At 38.0% G+C, this 18408-nt stretch overlaps 1 protein-coding gene across 4 annotated transcripts in view; it reads left to right on the forward strand.

The window, feature by feature from the left end:
• Cnot6l (CCR4-NOT transcription complex subunit 6 like) overlaps positions 1-18408 on the forward strand; it is a 138192-nt gene that overhangs the window by 99548 nt on the left and 20236 nt on the right. For all 4 annotated transcript variants that reach the window (XM_045142809.1, XM_045142808.1, XM_045142811.1 and 1 more), the window contains 2 exons: positions 1086-1240; positions 16424-16575. In XM_045142809.1, the coding sequence (XP_044998744.1) occupies positions 1086-1240; positions 16424-16575 (307 nt within the window). The remainder of the gene's footprint in view (positions 1-1085; positions 1241-16423; positions 16576-18408) is intronic.

Here is an 18408-nt window from a genome sequence, read left to right on the forward strand (position 1 = left end):
AGAGGTAGGAGAATCACCATGAGTTCTAGGCCAGCCAGAGGTGGTCAGCCTGGGCTAGAGAGAGACCCTACTTGAAAAAACAAAACAGAAAAATGTTTTATAGATTAAATAATTAATTTTATTTTTATTTTGGAGAAAGAGATAAAATTTGTGTGCCAGGGCCTCAGCCACTGAAATTCAACTCCAGACGTTTGCACCACCTAGGGTCATGTGTGACCTTGCACGTGCCTTTGTGTGTTTAGCTTACATGGGTTCTGGAGAGTTGAACATGGGTCCCTAGCTTTGCAGGCAAGTGCCTTAATTGTTAAGCCATCTCTATAGTCCAACAAACTTAATTATTGAATGATCAGCAACCAATGGATAATATGTATTCCTAAAAATCCCTTAAAGTAGTTTTTAAAAATATTTTATTTGTTTCCAAGGAGAGAGATTGAGAGAAAATCAATGAATGGGCCCACCAGGGCTTCTAGCCCCTGCAGATGAACTCCAGGTGCATGCACCACTTTGTGCATCTGGCTGTACATGGGGACTGGGGAATTGAACTTGGGTTGTTAGGCTTTGCCGGCAAATGCCTTAACTGTTGAGCTATCTCTCCAGCCCCCTTGAAAGTTTCCCCCCTCCCCTTTTATTGATTGGGTCTTCTTTCAGTCTTTGGGTTTTATTCCTCTTCACTAGAGTTCAGAAGAATAAATAATTATTCTTTTCCTATTTATATACAAAGTTTACTATTTCCCCCCACCTAATCTATGATATGTGCTCTACTTACTTTAATTACTAGTTTTGAGGAAGTATATTGGACTAAGCTTCAAATTGGGAGACAGAAGTTTTGGGATGCAATTGTACTGTTATTAACTCTGATTAATTAGTTCTGTGAGCATGGGTAAATATCAGCTGTCTACTTCTATTATGCTTAAAATGCTACCTGTATGAAATGTCAGTGTAATTGGTAGTAATAAGGTAAGATGGCTAGATACTATTTGTTAAGTGTTTTAATCAGTTTTTATTAAACATGATGAATATTTTTATGTCTTAATCAGAGTGTTTTTTCCTCTGTTGTGTAGATAACAAATTTTCTTTCATTTTAGGAAGTAGAAACAGAGCAATACTTCACTCTCTTTCTGCCAGCATTGAAGGAACGAGGATATGATGGGTTTTTTTCTCCAAAGTCACGTGCCAAAATCATGTCTGAGCAGGAGAGAAAGCATGTGGATGGTTGTGCAATATTCTTCAAAACTGAAAAGTAAGTTAAGAAAGCAAATCACAATAGTACATGTATATTTCTTTTAATTTTCATACAATTTAAAAGAGTCTTTGATAAAATATCTATTTATCTCTATCTCTATCTATCTATTTATATATATATATATATATAAAATAAAATGCTAGACAGCAAGTACTAAAGAAGTTAAATTTGTTCTTACAGCCTTATTTCTTAGGCTCTGTTTTGGAAACAAGCATTTATTTTTATTGCCAAACTACACAAATCTCACTGTAAAAGTTAGGTCCAGCAGAAAAAGAGAGGAACATAGAATGATCACAATATAATATGGAATATATAAGAAAGATGGATAAATAAATAAGAGAGACAGAAAAGTGACACAGGGGTTTTGGAAGTAGGAAGTTCAAAGATTGAAACCAAACAATGGAAAGTAAAATGAGTAAAAGTCTGAAAGAAGTCAAATCCTTTGATAAACAGTTTGGGCTTGGTACATTAGAAGATTATGTACATGTAGGGTAACCATGTATGTGCTTATGACTTTTCCAGTATTTCCCTATTTAATCCCTATTATAACAAAGCCATTGTTTTTCCAGTATGTTTTTATTTTCAACATGACATACTATTTTAAACTTTTTTTTTGATTTATTAAAGTATTTATTTATTTGAAACAGAGTTAGGTTCAGAAAGAGAGTGAGTGAGAATAGGTGCACCAGGGCCTCTAGCCATTGCAAACCAACTCCAGATACATGTGCACCTGGCTTCTGTGGCACCTGGAGAATCGAACCTGGGTCCTTAGGCTTCACAGGCAAGCATCTTAACTGTTAAGCTCTCTCTCCAACCCATGGGCATACAGTTTTAAGTAAAAAATTCAGGGATTTGAAAGATAGTTAATCCACTTCTCATTTATGTGTACATCTTTTCCATGAAGTTTTAAAATAATTTTATTTATTTATTTATTTACTTGCAAGCAGAGAGAGAGAGAGAGAGGAAGGGAGGGAAGGAGGGAGGGAGGGAGGAGAGGAGACATAGACAGAAAGAGAATGGGCATGCCAGGGCCTTCAGCCACTGTAAACGAACTCCAGATGTGTGCACCCCCTTGTGCATTTGGCTTACATAGGTCCTGGAGAATGAAACCAAGGTCCTTTGGCTTTGCCGGCAAGTGCCTTAACTGCTAAGCCATCTCTCCAGTCCCCATGAAGTTTTAATGGAGATAATCTCATTTTGGTTAATAGTTAGTATAGAACACTATTGTACTTAAGGGCAGAATATGCTCAATTTGATAATGTTTTAACAAATTTTAAGATAAGAATTGCTATTATTTCTTAGTGTTTAATTATTTATGTGGATTGCCTTTATAGACAACTATCAGAGGCAGCTACACACATTTTCTCATTTCTTGTATATAAGGGAACCAAGGCAGGTTTAGTAACAAGGTTACACCCTAGTCTAAGTTCATAGTTCATGTGGTTAACTACATAATGCAATCTTTATCTCCTTTTTGTTTTCCAGCTTCAGCATTATTTATACCACTTTTAAGGCTACCTTACTTGGACAAATTGTTTTGAATTAGATATTTTTTACCTATGTTCAAAGAAAAATTTATTTAAAACAGTGCCAATTTAAAAAGTATAGGAGAACATTACGATATCAAATAAGCATCAAGCTGTCTTTTTTTTTTTAATTTTTTTTATTTATTTATTTGAGAGCGACAGACACAGAGAGAAAGACAGATAGAGGGGGAGAGAGAGAGAATGGGCGCGCCAGGGCTTCGAGCCTCTGCAAACGAACTCCAGACGCGTGCGCCCCCTTGTGCATCTGGCTAACGTGGGACCTGGGAAACCAAGCCTCGAACCGGGGTCCTTAGGCTTCACAGGCAAGCGGTTAACCGCGAAGCCATCTCTCCAGCCCTCAAGCTGTCTTTCTACATGACATTACCTCTTCCTCTCTCTCCCTCCCTTCATTTTTCAGCCTTATTCTCTGACCCCTCCATACTGCCCTGTCTTCCTATACTGAGTTTGTCTTCTGTTTAATTTATTTATATGAATTTTTTTAAATTGGAAACTTTGTATGAACACATCATGTTTTGGTATCATTTCTCTCCTCCCCACCTCCATACCACTGAGGATACTCCTCAATGGTATTGGTTATGGGTTATGAGTTGTGAGAGCAGCAGTCAGTCATGAGAGGGGCAATGCCTTTGTATATTCTGTCCTACCCTGTGGCTTTTATAATCTTTCCACCCTTTCTTCTGCAAACTTTCCTGAACCTTGGTGGGTGTGATTTAAGTCTACTTTAGCCAGCAACTTCTGGATTTCTGTTTTGGTGCATTTTGAGTATCCTCAGTGTCTTGTCATCACCCTGGCACAGGTTGTCAGGCTCATCATAGAAACAGCACTTTTGCTCATCTCACCAATCTCTGTAGTTTTACCTGGGCCTTAGCTGCTGTGCTAGGGGTGGTTCATCTCATAATATGGAATCAGTTATCTTTTCTTGTTTTGTAGATAGATTTTGGTTGTCCTTAGTTTTTGGTGCCTAATGTAAAAGTAAAACATTCCCCAATAGAGAGTGTGGTCAGCATAGGTTAAACGGGATAAGCATTGTTACTTAGGAGAAATTTTGATGGGTGTAGCCTCTCTTTTGGCCAAAGACTATTGGGAGCTTCTTGTTGCAGTCATGATCCAGGTTTCCATGGGATTCTGACTTGGCTCCCAGCTATGGGTTCCTTTCCACTGAGCCAATCTTTTAACCAATCAGAGAGCCATTGGTTACCCACCTAGGCTGGGTGCCACTATTGCACAGGTGTCGATTTCTTGTCAGACTGGTTGGTTTCTTATAGTTGTTTCCCCTGCTTATTCACAATGTTGTGTTCCATTTCCCCCAGCCGTTCATGTAGCACTTTAAGGCACTATACAGGCAGATTGTTTGGGAATTGGCTTCCTCCAAGATTCTAGCCAGATCTCTTGATTTTCTGTGTTGGCAGCATGTGGTGTCTTCAGTAATAGGGTCTTTCCTTTTACCTCAGGTGGGTAATCAAATGCTTTGATAGAAACATGTCTTGTTTTGAGGACCACGTAGGTCTCCAACCAATAGCTGCATGTGGGTTGCAACCTATTTATGGTACTGGGCTTCGTAAGCCTGAGTCAATTGTTTTAGGATTAGGCTTCTCCCACCCTTTCCAGGGCCCTTTTTATCCTTTTTACCATACTCCTATTGAGGGTTGTATCTTTTAGTCTGTTATCAGGAGGAAGGTTTCTGTGGTACCGATACATTTTGGGTTTAGTTTTGTGTATATCTCTACCCACCCTCAAATTCCCCTTACCTCACACTCTTCCATCTCTACTGTCTGTCCCTTGAGTTGTCTGTCAGGTATGCCTGCAACTCAAGCTGTTCCAGGTTAGGAACCACATATGAGGGAGAACATGTGTCATTTGTCTTTCTGTGTTTGCATGAATTTGTCAACTATTATCTATTCCAGGTTGGTCCATTTTTCTATAATTTTCATCATTTCATTTTTCCTTAGTGCTGAGTAGACTTTCATTGTGTACCACATCTTTATTATCCATTCATCAAATGATGAGCATCTGGGTTGATTCCAGTTCTTAGCTATTTTAAATAGAGCAGCTTATAAACACGGTTGAGCAAATATCTCTGCAGTGAAGAGTGGAGCATTTAGGATAGATGCCCAATAAAGGAATAGCTAGGTCAGGTTAGTAGCTCTATTTTCATCTTTTACAGGGGTCTCCATACTGATTCCCACAGTGGTTATACAAGTTTACACTCCCACCAGCAGTGAATGAGGGTTTATCTTTCCCTACATCCTCAGCAACATTTATTGTCCTTCCTTCCTTCCTTCCTTCCTTCCTTCCTTCCTTCCTTCCTTCCTTCCTTCCTTCCTTCCTTCCTTCCTTCCTTCCTCCCTCCCTCCCTCCCTCCCTCCCTCCCTCCCTCCCTTCCTTCCTTTTTTTCCGAAGTAGGGTCTCACTATGGTCATGGCTGACCTGGAATTCACTATGTAGTCTATGTAGGCCTTGAACTCATGGCAGTCCTCCTACATCTGCCTTTCAAGTGCTGGGATTAAAGGCGTGTACTACCACACCCAGCTTTTTTTTTTTTTAATGCAAGAGAGAGAGAATTGGTATGCCAGGGTCTCCGGTCACTGCATTTGAACTCTATAGACATGTGCACTCCTTTCTGCACATGTGTAGCCTTGCATACTTATTTCACTGTGCCTCTGGCTTATATGAAATCTGGAGAGTAAAAAAAAAAAGTGAGTCCTTTGTTTCACAGGCAAATGCCTTAACCAATAAGCCATCTCTCCAGCCCTGTCATTTCATTTTTTAATGGTTGCCATCTGGACTGGAGTAAAGTGGAATCTCATTTAATTTGCATTTTGTTATGTAAGGATGTTGAACATTTTCTTCAGTGAGTATTAGCCATTTGTATTTCTTCCTTTTAGAATTCTCTATTCAGTTATCTACCCTTCCCCTCTTTTTGCCCCCGTCACTACTTCCTTTTAGAATTCTCTATTCAGTTATCTACCCTTCCCCTCTTTTTGCCCCCGTCACTACTTCCTTTTAGAATTCTCTATTCAGTTATCTACCCTTCCCCTCTTTTTGCCCCCGTCACTCCAAGGTGGGTTTCACTGTAGCCCAGGCTGAACTGGAATTCACTATGTAGTCTCAGGGTAGATTCAAACTCACGGCGATCCTCATACCTCTGCTTCCCAAGTGCTGGGATTAAAGAATGTGCCACCACAAAGGTTGTTTGATTTTTCTTTTTTGCTTTTGTTCAAGGTAGGGTCTCTCTGTAGCCCAGGCTAACCTGGAATTTACTATGTATTCTCAGGGTGGTCTAGAACTCATAGTGATCCTCTTATTTCTCCTTCTAAGTGCTGGGATTAAAGATGTGCAGTACCACACCCAGCTTTATTTTTTGTTTTAATTGCTTAGTTTTTTTTTTGAGTAGATTCTAGTTATTAGACCTCTGTCAGTAGCATAGCTGGCAATGGTTTTCTCCCACTCTATGAGTAGTCTGTTGGCTCTGTTTATGGTATGTTTATATAAAAGTTTTGTAGCTTCATGAGATCCCACTGACTGAGTGAATGTGTAATTTCCTGGGCTATTGGTGTATTCTTAAGGAAGTTTTTCCTAACTCCTATGTTTTGGAGAATTCCTCTTATTTTTTTCTTCTTCAAGAGTTTCAGGTATATTGAGGTCTTTAATCCATTTGGAGTTGATTTTTGTGCATGGTAAGAAATGTCGGGGCTGGAGAGATGGCTTAGCAATTAAGCACTTGCCTGTGAAGCCTAAGGACTCTGGTTCAAGGCTGTATTCCCCAGAACCCACGTTAGCCAGATGCACACAGGGATGTACACATCTGGAGTTTGTTTGTAGTGGCTGGAGGCCCTGATGTGCTCCTCCCCTCTCTCTCTGCCTCTTTCTCTGTCTTCCTGTCACTCTCAAATAAATGAAAAGAAGAAATATCAGTCTAGCTTATAATTTTTCTACATGTGGTTATTTGGCAGCACCATTTGTTGAAGTGGGAATGGAACCCAAATCGTTAGGCTTTGTAGGCAAATGTGTTAACCACTGAGCAATCTCTCCAGCGTGGAGATGATGACTTTTTGAGTGTGGTATATTATTTCATTAATTCTCTTCTGAATTATTTGTTGGAATGGCAGGAATCTTTTTCTATAATAGAATAAAACCATCCTCTGTTCCAGCACCAAGTATGTCCTCTTGTCATATTAACTTCAAGGATCCCGTTTCTATTTCTTCTTTCTTCAGATTGAAGAGAATAATGCAGATAATACGAAGCTAGGTAACTCTTTTTAGCTATATAATCTTGAATGGCTCGGTTTCTAGAACTATTTCTTCATTTGTTTATCCTTATTTTATAATATAATTTTATATTGTTTACAAAGTGAATAGTCATAAGATAGCTACAGAAGAATATTCTTTTTCAAAGTCCCATTCCTTTAAAATGAAGAAAAGTTAATAATTTTTAAGCAAATACTTAAATGATAAAAGGACAGAGAGTTGCTTAGTAAAAGCTAGAAATTAGAGAAGATATAATAAAATATTGTAGTGTTTGGTTTGGGGGACTTGAGGTTTGGGAATTGAGCTCATCAAGCATGTCCTCTCCTACTGAGTTACTCCCCACCACTTGCCCTATCTAGCTCTCATTTTGGAAGACTTAGAAGGTACCTTTTGATGGGATAGCACCGTTGAGGTAGCATTATAGACATCATTTTTCTTTGGTAATTAGATGTGTATCTGTAAGAAAATGAAATTTTGATGGATAAAATGACAAATACCTTTTTAAATTTTTAAAAAACTATTTATTTACTTGAGAGAAAGAAAGAGGCAGAGAGAGACACAGAAAGAGAGAGAAAGGGCACGCAGGGCCTTCAGTCACTGTCAACAAACTCTAGATGCATGCACCTCTTTGTGCATCTGGCTTATGTGAGTCCTGGGGAATTGAACTGAGGTCCTTTGGCTTTGCAGGCAGGCACCTTAAGCACTAAGCCATCTCTCAAGCCCACAGATACCTTCTAAAAATTTTATTTATTTATTTATCTGTTTGTTTGTTTGTTTGTTTGTTTGTTTATTTATTTATTTATTTATTTATTTATTTATTTATGTGAGAGAGAGAGAGAGAAAGAGAGAATGGACACACCAGGGCCTCCAGCTGCTGCAAACAAACTACAGATTCATGCGCCACTTTGTGCATCTGGCTTCTGAGGGTCCTGGAAAATTGAACCTGAGTCTTTTCACTTTGTGGGCAAATGCCTTAACTGGTAAGCTATCTTCTCCAGCCCGACAAATACCTTTTGATGTGTTTTTATCTCAGTTATTATCTACAGTCACATGCATTTTATAACATACATATATATTTTTAATATGTGTATTGTGTGTGTGTATATATATATGTAGATATTGAGTAAAATAATTTTAGATTGAGAATTTCTATTTGTTTTGTCATGTTTTACACTGTAGACTTAACCTTTAGTAGAAATGGGATCTTAGAACAGATACAAAACTTTATGAAATCCAAATTGGCAAAAATACCTATACTTAGACCCTAGAATAACCTGCTGTTCCTGAGTTAGCAGTTCTGCTCTTCTGATCATGCTTGATTTTAAATCAAATAGAAAGGGAAAGAGGAGAACAGCAATTTAAAACAGTTTGTTCTTCATATATGAAGAAGCAGTATCTTGTCATAGGATTGGGAATTTAGGTTATCATGGTCTTAGTCCTTGCTGCATTGACTCACTTTCTAACCTGCTTATAGTCTCAAAGGTACCAGGTAAGACCACGCCCTCACTTTTTCTTCCAATAGAGTTAAATATACTTTTGTGTTTGAAAAGAGAACATACAGAAATTATAGCACTGTTCCAAAGTGTTACATCTCAGAATAACGTTTGTGATACTCTTGTCTCAGTGATCTCTGGGTTATTAATTTCTTCTTTCAGAGGTAGTAGTTGCATTTAGAAGTTGCCTGTGATTTTTTAAAATGACACTTTGATTTCTGGCTTTTATTGTTAACTTCCCATTTAATGGACTGTACAATGACTTTGTGCCACAAGTCCCTTACTTTCCAAATATCTGTTAAAAAAAACTGCTCCATCTAAATATTTAGAGTAATATTATGGGGCTAAAACGATGAATTGGAAATTCCTGTACAAATATATAAGTTGGTTCTTAACTAATTTCCCACCTATTTATTCTCGTGTATTAGTTTGCCTCTTCTAGTTAATTTTCTTGCACTCATGATTAGTGGGAATCAAGGACATCATTATATGTATTTTATGCTGAATATATATTAAGAACTGGTATTTGACTTGGTTTTTAAAGGTACAAAGATGTGATCCTTGGGCTGGAGAGATGGCTTAGCGGTTAAGCGCTTGCCTGTGAAGCCTAAGGACCCCGGTTTGAGGCTCGGTTCCCCAGGACCCACGTTAGCCAGATGCACAAGGGGGCGCATGCGTCTGGAGTTCGTTTGCAGTGGCTGGAAGCCCTGGCGCGCCCATTCTCTCTCTCTCCCTCTGTCTGTCTTTCTCTCTGTATCTGCTCAAATAAATACATAAATAATTATTTTTTTTTTTAAAAGGATGTGATCCTGAAGAGGAAGGTATAAGTTAACTTGAGTGATCATACTGTCTTTCTGATGCTGTGTTCTGTTCCTTTTTAGTTGTAAGTTTGGGATGGAATACTACTTAAGTCCCTGAAGAGTGCTTTACTTACTTAGTGTGGGAACTTGATGTTCTTTTCTCTAGCATTAGTGTAATCACTTGGGAGCCCATTAAGTTACTTTTATCCCACAGGTTAGTAAGAAGTTGTTATTTCCTTGAGGGTTTATTTTGGACATGTTCTTCCTTCATATAAAACATTGGACACCAAAAATCTTTATTAAACTTATAAGAAGTTTTGTTGTTGTTTCAGACCTACCAAGCCTTGATCGTTCCATATGTCTTTCCTTATACCCATTTGAGTTTTTGTTTTATATGTTCCCAGAAGGGAATATACGAAAGACTTAGACTAAAATAGAGGAAAATATCACCAGATATAATGCATATAACAGCCAATATATAAATGCTAAATGAATTTTAAGCATTATAAAATGGGTCTAAGATTTTACATATTACTAAGGATTGGTGGTTTAGATTAATGACTGAAAAGTAATGATAAATCAATATGTTTTAGTTAAAAAAAATTCTCCCAAATAGAGGAAGGCCTACCTCTATAATTTAAAAAAATTTCCTCATGAAAATCTGACACAAAAGTAGAAACAGTGTGGAATATACTTGGAGTATATAGGGAAGAGAAAGTAAGAGGTAATGTTAACTTAGTGTGAATAGAATATAGGTAATTGTCTCTTAATTGTATTTAACAATAAGCTATAATACATATGTCACACAAACAGAACCAAAATAAATTGTACAGGAATATAGCTACCAGCATTATTGCTGAAATCATTCTTTTAAATAGCAGGAAGGGCACTGGAGAGGTGCTCAGTGGTTAAAGATGCTTTCTTGCAAAGCTTGATGGCCTGAGTACCATTCCCCAGTACCCATGTAAAGCCAGATGCACAGGGTAGTACTTGTGTCTGTACCTTGTTTGCAGGGGCAATAGGCCCTGGTGCACCCATTCTCTCCCTCAACCTCTATCCCTCTCTCTTGGCAAATAAAGTCCCCCTCTCTCTCTCTCTCTCTCTCTCTCTCTCTCTCTCTCTCTCTCTCTCTCTCACACACACACACACACACACACACACACACACACACACACACACAGAATGCCTGAGAAATTATTATGGTCCAAGAACCATATCAATATTTTCATTGACTTCTTTTTAGAAAATGGAATGAGGCTTCACCAACTGTCTTACATATTTGGGTACCCTGCATCCCTGTTTCCACTTTCCAAAAATCTATAAGCAGTCAATTTGGATGAGAACTATTTGCCATCAGTTAAAACTACTCCCCAAGAAAAGAAAAGAGCTATATAATTTGTATTTTGCTTTCATTGTCTCTGTTGTAAAGCATTGACTTCTAGGCTGGAGAGGTGGTTCAATAGATAAAACACTTGCTATTCAAGCTTGAGTACCTGAGTTTGCTATTCCACGGACCCCATGCAGAAGCCATGACAGGCTTTTTTGATCCCAGCACATTGTGAGATGGAGGCAGAGATATGAGAATTTTCCAGAAGCTTGACAAGTTCAACAACAGCAACCAAGAAAAGCAGGGTGAGATCCAGAGAATAAAATCCTGAATAAAATGAGGTGGAAAGGCTAGGACCAACACAAATTGTCCTATGACCTCCAAATGGGACCCGTGGTACACATGTGCTCACATACTCACACACAAGAAAAGCATTAACTTCAAAGTAGAAACACGAAGATAAGGAGAAGGGCTTGTAAACCAAAAAAGTCTATGACCTCCAAATGGGACCCGTGGTACACATGTGCTCACATACTCACACACACAAGAAAAGCATTAACTTCAAAGTAGAAACACGAAGATAAGGAGAAGGGCTTGTAAACCAAAAAAGTCTAGTTGGGAAGCCAGGAGGCACTAAACCACCTTAAGGTTTTAAAATGAAGGTAGTTATTATCTCACTGTAAAAGGCCTTACAAAACTGTGATTAAGGAGTTGGCATGAATAATCTCTTATCAGTATTGTAATAATTGGAAAGTTCTATGATTTTCAAGATGAAAGAAATGTCTCATTTTCAGTCAGATTTCCCCAGCCTTATTAGTTTATAATGGGAATAGTAATATCTCATGCTGCAATTTGAGTTTCCCAAAAAGAAGGCAGATGGTTTAAGTATCTTATTAGTAATCAGTATGTGTGGAAAGGAAGGAAACAGAATTCAACATCAAGAGAAATGAAGTTGAGTTGCAAGTCGGACAGCCTCAGCTACATATCCAGTCTTGGAACTAATATGGCTTATGGAAATCACATGAAACTCAAAATCCCTAGACTTTTTTGATTTGCAGTTAGATATGTGTACACAGGGTGTATAACATTGAATTGGCAAGCAACTGAAATACTTCCTAAAAGGATTGACAAGAGATACAAATTTTAGGACTGACATGTATAAAGAACCTATTAATTATGTCTGAAAAAATTGCATGCATATACTATTGATGGATGCCTAAAAGCTAGCAAATTTCTAACCTGTTTGAAAACAGAATGAGATTTCAAAATGTTTCTGATATGAATTTCTTCAGCCAAAGCTCAAGAAATGATACATAAGAAAGCTTGTGACTCTTAGATTGTTAGTGGAAAGGATAATATTCAGGGATTGAAAATCAGTACAGAGGATGCTGTGTGTTCATTATTTCATTAGCTCATAAATGTCCAACAAGAATAATCAACTAGGTAAATAATTTACAGTGATTATGTTTGCTTTTAAGGGATTAGGGTCTCACTGGTACCCAGGATCACTTGAATCTAGGCTCAAGTATTCTTTCTGCCTCTGCTTCTTAAGTTGCCAAGACAGTAGGCAGACACTTTCACCTGGCTGATTTATGGTGGGAAAAATATATATAATCTCCCCCTGCTTCTCTCTATATGTATATCTATTTAGGTATGTTTATGTTCTTGGGTACCTTCCATCCCTGTTGATACTTTCCAGAAATCTATAGTCAATCAATGTGCATGAGAACTATGATTGTCAAAGTTAAAAACCACACCTCAGTTAAAAAACAAAAAGAGCTCAGAGCTATGTAATTTGTATTTTGCTTTTATGATAGGGCTGTGTGTATGTGTTATAATAGTCATAAAATTGATTTTGAATAATATTTAATGTTACACAGAAAATTGTTTGATAAAATGTTCATTGGTAAACCAAAATACAGAGCTGAAGAGATGGTTCAGTGGTGCTTCTTTTTAAACCAAAATGCAAATTCATCCAGGTTATGGAGTGTATGTAGAAATGTATGTGTATAGAAAATGGGCTTGGGAAATATGTTGATGTGTTAATGGAAATGGGTTATAAGTGACTTAATTTTATAAATATTTTTCTTTGTTTCCAAGTTTTTATAATAAATATTTAACTTCATAAGATATTTTTTCACTTTTATGTTTATGTGCCTGTAAATATTGTACTTGAGGAGACCTGATTTAAGAGAAGGAAAAAAAAACACAGAAGTTTTATATACACATTAATTACTTTGGGGCTGATAATTAAATAATCAATATGATTGTTCCCAAAAGCAACTTTAGCTTTAAAAAATGTAGTAAAAAACATGAAGCAACCTATAATTCATTTATGCTCAATTTGAGGCATGTCACTATAACAGTCTGTCTTCCATTCCTATATTAAAAATACTTGAAGCTGGGTACTTTATAAAAAGATGCCTCTTTAGCTTGCAGTTTTGGAGTCTTACTGGCATGCTATTGACATTAGCTTGGCTCTGCTGACCTCATGACAGATATAGCATTGATGACAGTTGGACCTAGAAGAGGAAGAAATTGTATGGTGAGGCAGGAAGTCAGATTTGGAGAGGGCGTTCAGGTTCAAGCATTCTCTTATGGCGTTTTTCTGAAAGTGACTAGGCTCCCACAAGGGAGAACTGCCTTAATCTAGTCTAAGAACAGTGTTTTCAGTAACTTTTCACTAGGCTTTACTTCTCCAGTAGATTCACATCATCCCGGAAACAAAGGTAACAAACCACATCCAAACCATGGCATGCACCTTTAAAAGTTAACTTCTATTCAAATAACAAACTGCTTTGGCATCCTGTTTTATAAAGAATAGATCATTTCTTTTCTGAGTAAGATTTGGTGGTAGGTGAGTACTGACATCTGATATTAAAAGTGCCACATGAAAGAAAAAAAACAGATTTACTCTATATTCACACCAAGAAGAGATTTAAATGTAGGTTTAAAGTGAGAAAGATATTGGGAAGCAAATTTTAATTAAGACATTTTTAATAGAGCACTGATCTCCTCCCTCCCCGAAGAGAGTTGTCTAGTTTGGGTAGAAATAAAATTATTCCAGTCATAAAACTATTGCCATTAAGCAGAAAGCTTGTATAGAATTATTTCTATAAAATAAATCTTAGAGGCCTGGAGAGGTGGTTAAGCACTTGCCTGTGAAGCCTAAGGACACCGGTTCAAGGCTCAATTCCCCAGGACCCATGATAGCCAGATGCACAAGGTGGCATATGCATCTGGAGTTCATTTGCAGTGGCTGGAGGCCCTGGTGCACCCATTCTCCGCCCCCCACCTCTCTCTCTGTCTCTTTCTGTCTGTTGCTCTCAAATAAATAAATAAAAATAAACAAAAAATAAAAAAAAAAACCTTAGAATTTCTGTGTAGAAGCTATCTCAAAAATTAAATGCAGGCCTGGAGAGATGGCTTAGCGGTTAAGGTGCTTGTCTGCAAAGCCAAAGGACCTCGGTTTGATTCGCCAGGACCCATGTAAGCCAGATATAGAAGGTGGTATATGCATCTGGGGTTTTCAGTGGCTGGAAGCCCTGGTGCATCCATTCTCTCTCTCCCCCCCCCCCCCGCCCTCCCTCCATGCCTCTTTCCCTGTCTCAAATAAAAATAAACCTGCAAGCTTATTTAAAAAAATTAAATGCAAATAACTGTAATTTATTGTGTCACTCAAATATTTCACATACAGATTTTAACACTTTAGAACTCACTGCCTTTTTCCTGATATGCAGCTTAGCTGACATATTGTGGTGACTTTTGAGTCACGTTTCTGCCTGTTTGTCTTTTGTGTATGCAAGGTGATTTATTTATTACATATCTCTACTTGTGTGAAGATCAGGACTTTTATTAATACTTTGTAACAAAACAAAATACATAATTAATTGGATACAAAGACTGGTTGCAGGAGTACAATTATAGATATGTTCTGATTTCAAGTTTTCTTAATTCATCAAAGCAAGCCCTTTCAGTGATAATCTATTCTGACTCAGTATTGCTTTGATTCCCCCCCCCTTTTTTTTTTGGGGGGGGAGAGAGGGTCTTGCTCTATCCCAGGCCGACCTGGCATTCACTATGTAGTCTCAGGGCAGCCTCAAATTCACCATGATCTTCCTACCTCTGCCTCCCAAGTGCTGGGATTAAAGGTATGTGCCACCATGCCTGGCTGCTTTTATCTCTTTTATAGAGTCTCACTAGAAAATGTTTTCAAAAGATACTTTATTGCTTAAAAAATCTTTGAAGAAGTCTGAGATGGAAGATAGTTGATTCTATTAAATGTATTTTGAAAATATTCTTTATTTCTCTTAACCTTGCCCAAACTATCATCTCTCATTCAAACCATCTCAAAAACTTCTTCAGTAGTCTCCTAATTCTAACTATAGCCATTATAGAAAAATATACTATACTACTCTTCAGCTGTTCCTGTTTCTTTCATTGCCTGTATTGTTTCATATTTTTATTTTTTTCCTTGTATTTTGCAAAGGTGTTTGCTGTTTCAAGACTTTTTACTTTATCTGGATGAAATGCTCTTAGCCCAATTCTTAGCATCACTGTTTGCTTTTCATATTTCAGCTTAAAAAAAAACTACCTCTGTACAGTAGAGGGTGAAAACTGTACTTTAGGTGTGAGATAGGCCACATGTGCAGACCTTTCCCACTTTTAGGCACATTTAAGACAATCGAAATTGTAGTGTGAAGGGGTTGAGAAGTATGTTCTTCTAGTACAGCTTCTGTGGCACAGTATACTTTTAGTCTGCAATTTGGAAGTGAGGAGAAGGACACATAAGAGATGAAAAATACCTTCACTTAGTGAAAAGGTATGGTAGATCATGCTTGTAATCCTAGTACTAGGGAGGCAGAAGCAGGGGGATCTGCAGTTTTGAGGCCAGTCTGGTCTACATGAGCCCCAGGCTACTCAGGGTCTTCTCAACTCTCCCTTTAAAAAAAAAAAAGTAGTGTATTTAGTTGATTTGGCTTTCTGCAAATATTTGCCAAGCCAATAAAGTTGTGTCAAAAGAGGTTAAATGGCCTGAGCAAGCTCACCCTATTGTGAAACGTTGGTACTAGGCTAATTTCTGTTATTAAACCATATTAATGTATAATGCTTAATAATTACTATGGAAAGCAAATAATTTAGTTCTGAAGCTGTAATCACAGCTTTTGTCATGCTACAGACTGTTTCTCTGAATTAGTCAGGAAAATGTGATGTGATTTTCCTTAGCAGAGACAACAGTTATATCCCTGCATTTTCTTGACAAATATGATATAGTAGAAATAAACTGCAAATGGGGCAGATAGATTTTATGCTGTTCTTTTTAAGTTGCTCACTCAGTTAAGATTTTTCATATACCTTTACATTGTCAGAACATTCAAACAGCTTAAATTAATTTTCACCCACAAAAACCAATCTAAAAACTACCTGGCTCAGCTACTTCCCCATCTATAGAAAGTTGGCTTTTGTCCTCTAACTTTGGAGTCCTAAAAGATGATGAGTATTCCTCAAAGCACTAGTTAGAAAGGCAAAAGATGTAAAAGAGTGTAGGGGAATATATGCTACCTTTGCTAGGTGGACCTTGTTAAAATTTTTATAGAAACTAGACTTCTTATATCTCATTGGCCAAGCTGTATTGTGACCATTTGCAGCTAGAAAGTGACAGATGACCAATGGTGCCTGTAACTCTGGCCCCCTTCACTTTACTGTCTTTTAATGTGTCAGTCCAAGTACCTTAATCATTATAAGCAATGCATTGTACCTTGTAGATTTACCTTGGTGCAGAAGCATACAGTGGAATTTAACCAGGTGGCAATGGCTAATTCAGATGGATCCGAAGCTATGTTGAACAGAGTGATGACAAAAGATAACATTGGTGTCGCTGTGGTATTAGAGGTTCACAAAGAACTGTTTGGAGCAGGTGAGTGAAATTTAATGTATTTATATTAAAGAACACCACGCCAGGTTTTCTTACCTTTAAACAAGAGGCAAGAATCTTACTGTTATATAATTAGTTATTTTCTTGTCTTTTGTGGAATATATGAGATGTTGTAATTGCATTTGCATTGCTGGAACAAAGCACTTGACCAAAAAGCAGGTAATGGGAATAAGGGATTTATTTTGGCTTATAGTCTTTAGGGGAAGCTTCGTAATGTCAGGGGAAAGCATGGCATGAGCAAAGGGTGGGCATCAACTCTGCTGCAGCAGGTGGAGAACAGCAGCAGGAAAGTGAGCTTAATTCTAGCAAGGGCAAGATAACCATAACACTGATAAGTCTGTCCCCAATAGCATGCCACTTCCAGCAAAGCTCCTCCTTCCTGGGGACCAGGCAGTCAGAATACATGAGTTTATGGAGGAACATATGATTCAAACCACCACATTCTGCCTCTGTTCGCCATAAACTCAAGATCGTCTCAATGTAGCATGCATTCCGTCCAATGTCAAAAGTCCCTGTAGTTTTTCTCAATCCCAACACTATTCAAACATCCCCATAGTCCAAGGTCTCTTAACCGTAAAGCATAAAGTTGTAAAACTGAAAATACTTAACGGCACAGAGTAAACATTTACAACAGCAAAAGATGGCATTGCAAGAAAAGATCAAACCAATGCAAGATCTAAAACAACCAGGGAAAACTATCAAATCTTGTAGTTCCAACTTTGACATCTATAACCAGTGACAGCATCTCTGGGAATTCCAATTCCACCCCTCCAGCTGGGTTACTTACAGCCTGGGGGAAACTTCATCCGGAGCCAGCAACTCTCATTGTCAGCTACTGTATAGCACTGTTGTCATTTTGTAAATCCTGAGGTTTCTACTGCAACCCACAGTTCATCCTCATGACTTCACTGGGCCCTCTTTCTGAGCCTCCCAACAACTCTGCCTCATATTGCCCAGTAGCCATTTCAAAAAAAAAAACAAAAAAAAAAACAAATTGCATTGAATATTCAGTGACCTTTTCTTTTCTGTATTTGTTATACTTCCATAATACCAAGTGAGCTACCAAATTTGTTAATACAGGGGGAATAAGGACTACTTGAAAAGTAGGAAAACTCTCTCAGTATTCTTCTTTGAAAGCTATCTTTGTTCCAGTTGATCAGTATTCATCCTACTGTTCCAATGAAAAACAGGTGGTCTAATCTCAGTGGTGGTCATCTTTTAAAACATTTACAACTGAAGTGGGCTGTTACCTCCTTTTTTTTTTATTTGAGAGTGAGAGAGGGAGGAAAGGAGGGAGAATGGGCACGCCAGTCCCTCTAGCCACTGAAAACGAACTCCGTAGACATGTGTGCCCCCTTGTCCTGGAGCCTCAAACCGGGGTCCTTAGGCTTCACAGGTAAATGCTTAACCGTTAAGCCATCTTTCCACCCCTGCTATCTCCTTTTCAAAACTTTATTTCTGTATGTTGCAGTTAGTTCAATGTTACTGGAACAAACATCCAACCAGATAGCTCATGGGAGGGAAGGCATATATTTTAGGTTTAAAGAGTCCAAGGGAACACCATCAGTGGCAGAAGAAGCTGACTGCCTTTCATAGATCCAAGTAGAGAGAAACATTTGCAGCAAACACAAATTGCCAGAGCTCAAAACTGCTCTGAACACACCAAGTAGGACTGGATTGAAGGTCATCCCCAAACACTCCAGGATCTGCCTGCTAGGGTCTTTAGTAGGGAGTTTAATCAAAAATGACTGAGGCAGCCAGTTGTGGTGGCCCACACCTTTAGCACTCCAGAGGATCACTGAGTTTGAGGCCAGC

Source organism: Jaculus jaculus, chromosome 2, assembly GCF_020740685.1.
Source record: "Jaculus jaculus isolate mJacJac1 chromosome 2, mJacJac1.mat.Y.cur, whole genome shotgun sequence".
Classification (NCBI taxonomy): Eukaryota; Metazoa; Chordata; class Mammalia; order Rodentia; family Dipodidae; genus Jaculus; species Jaculus jaculus.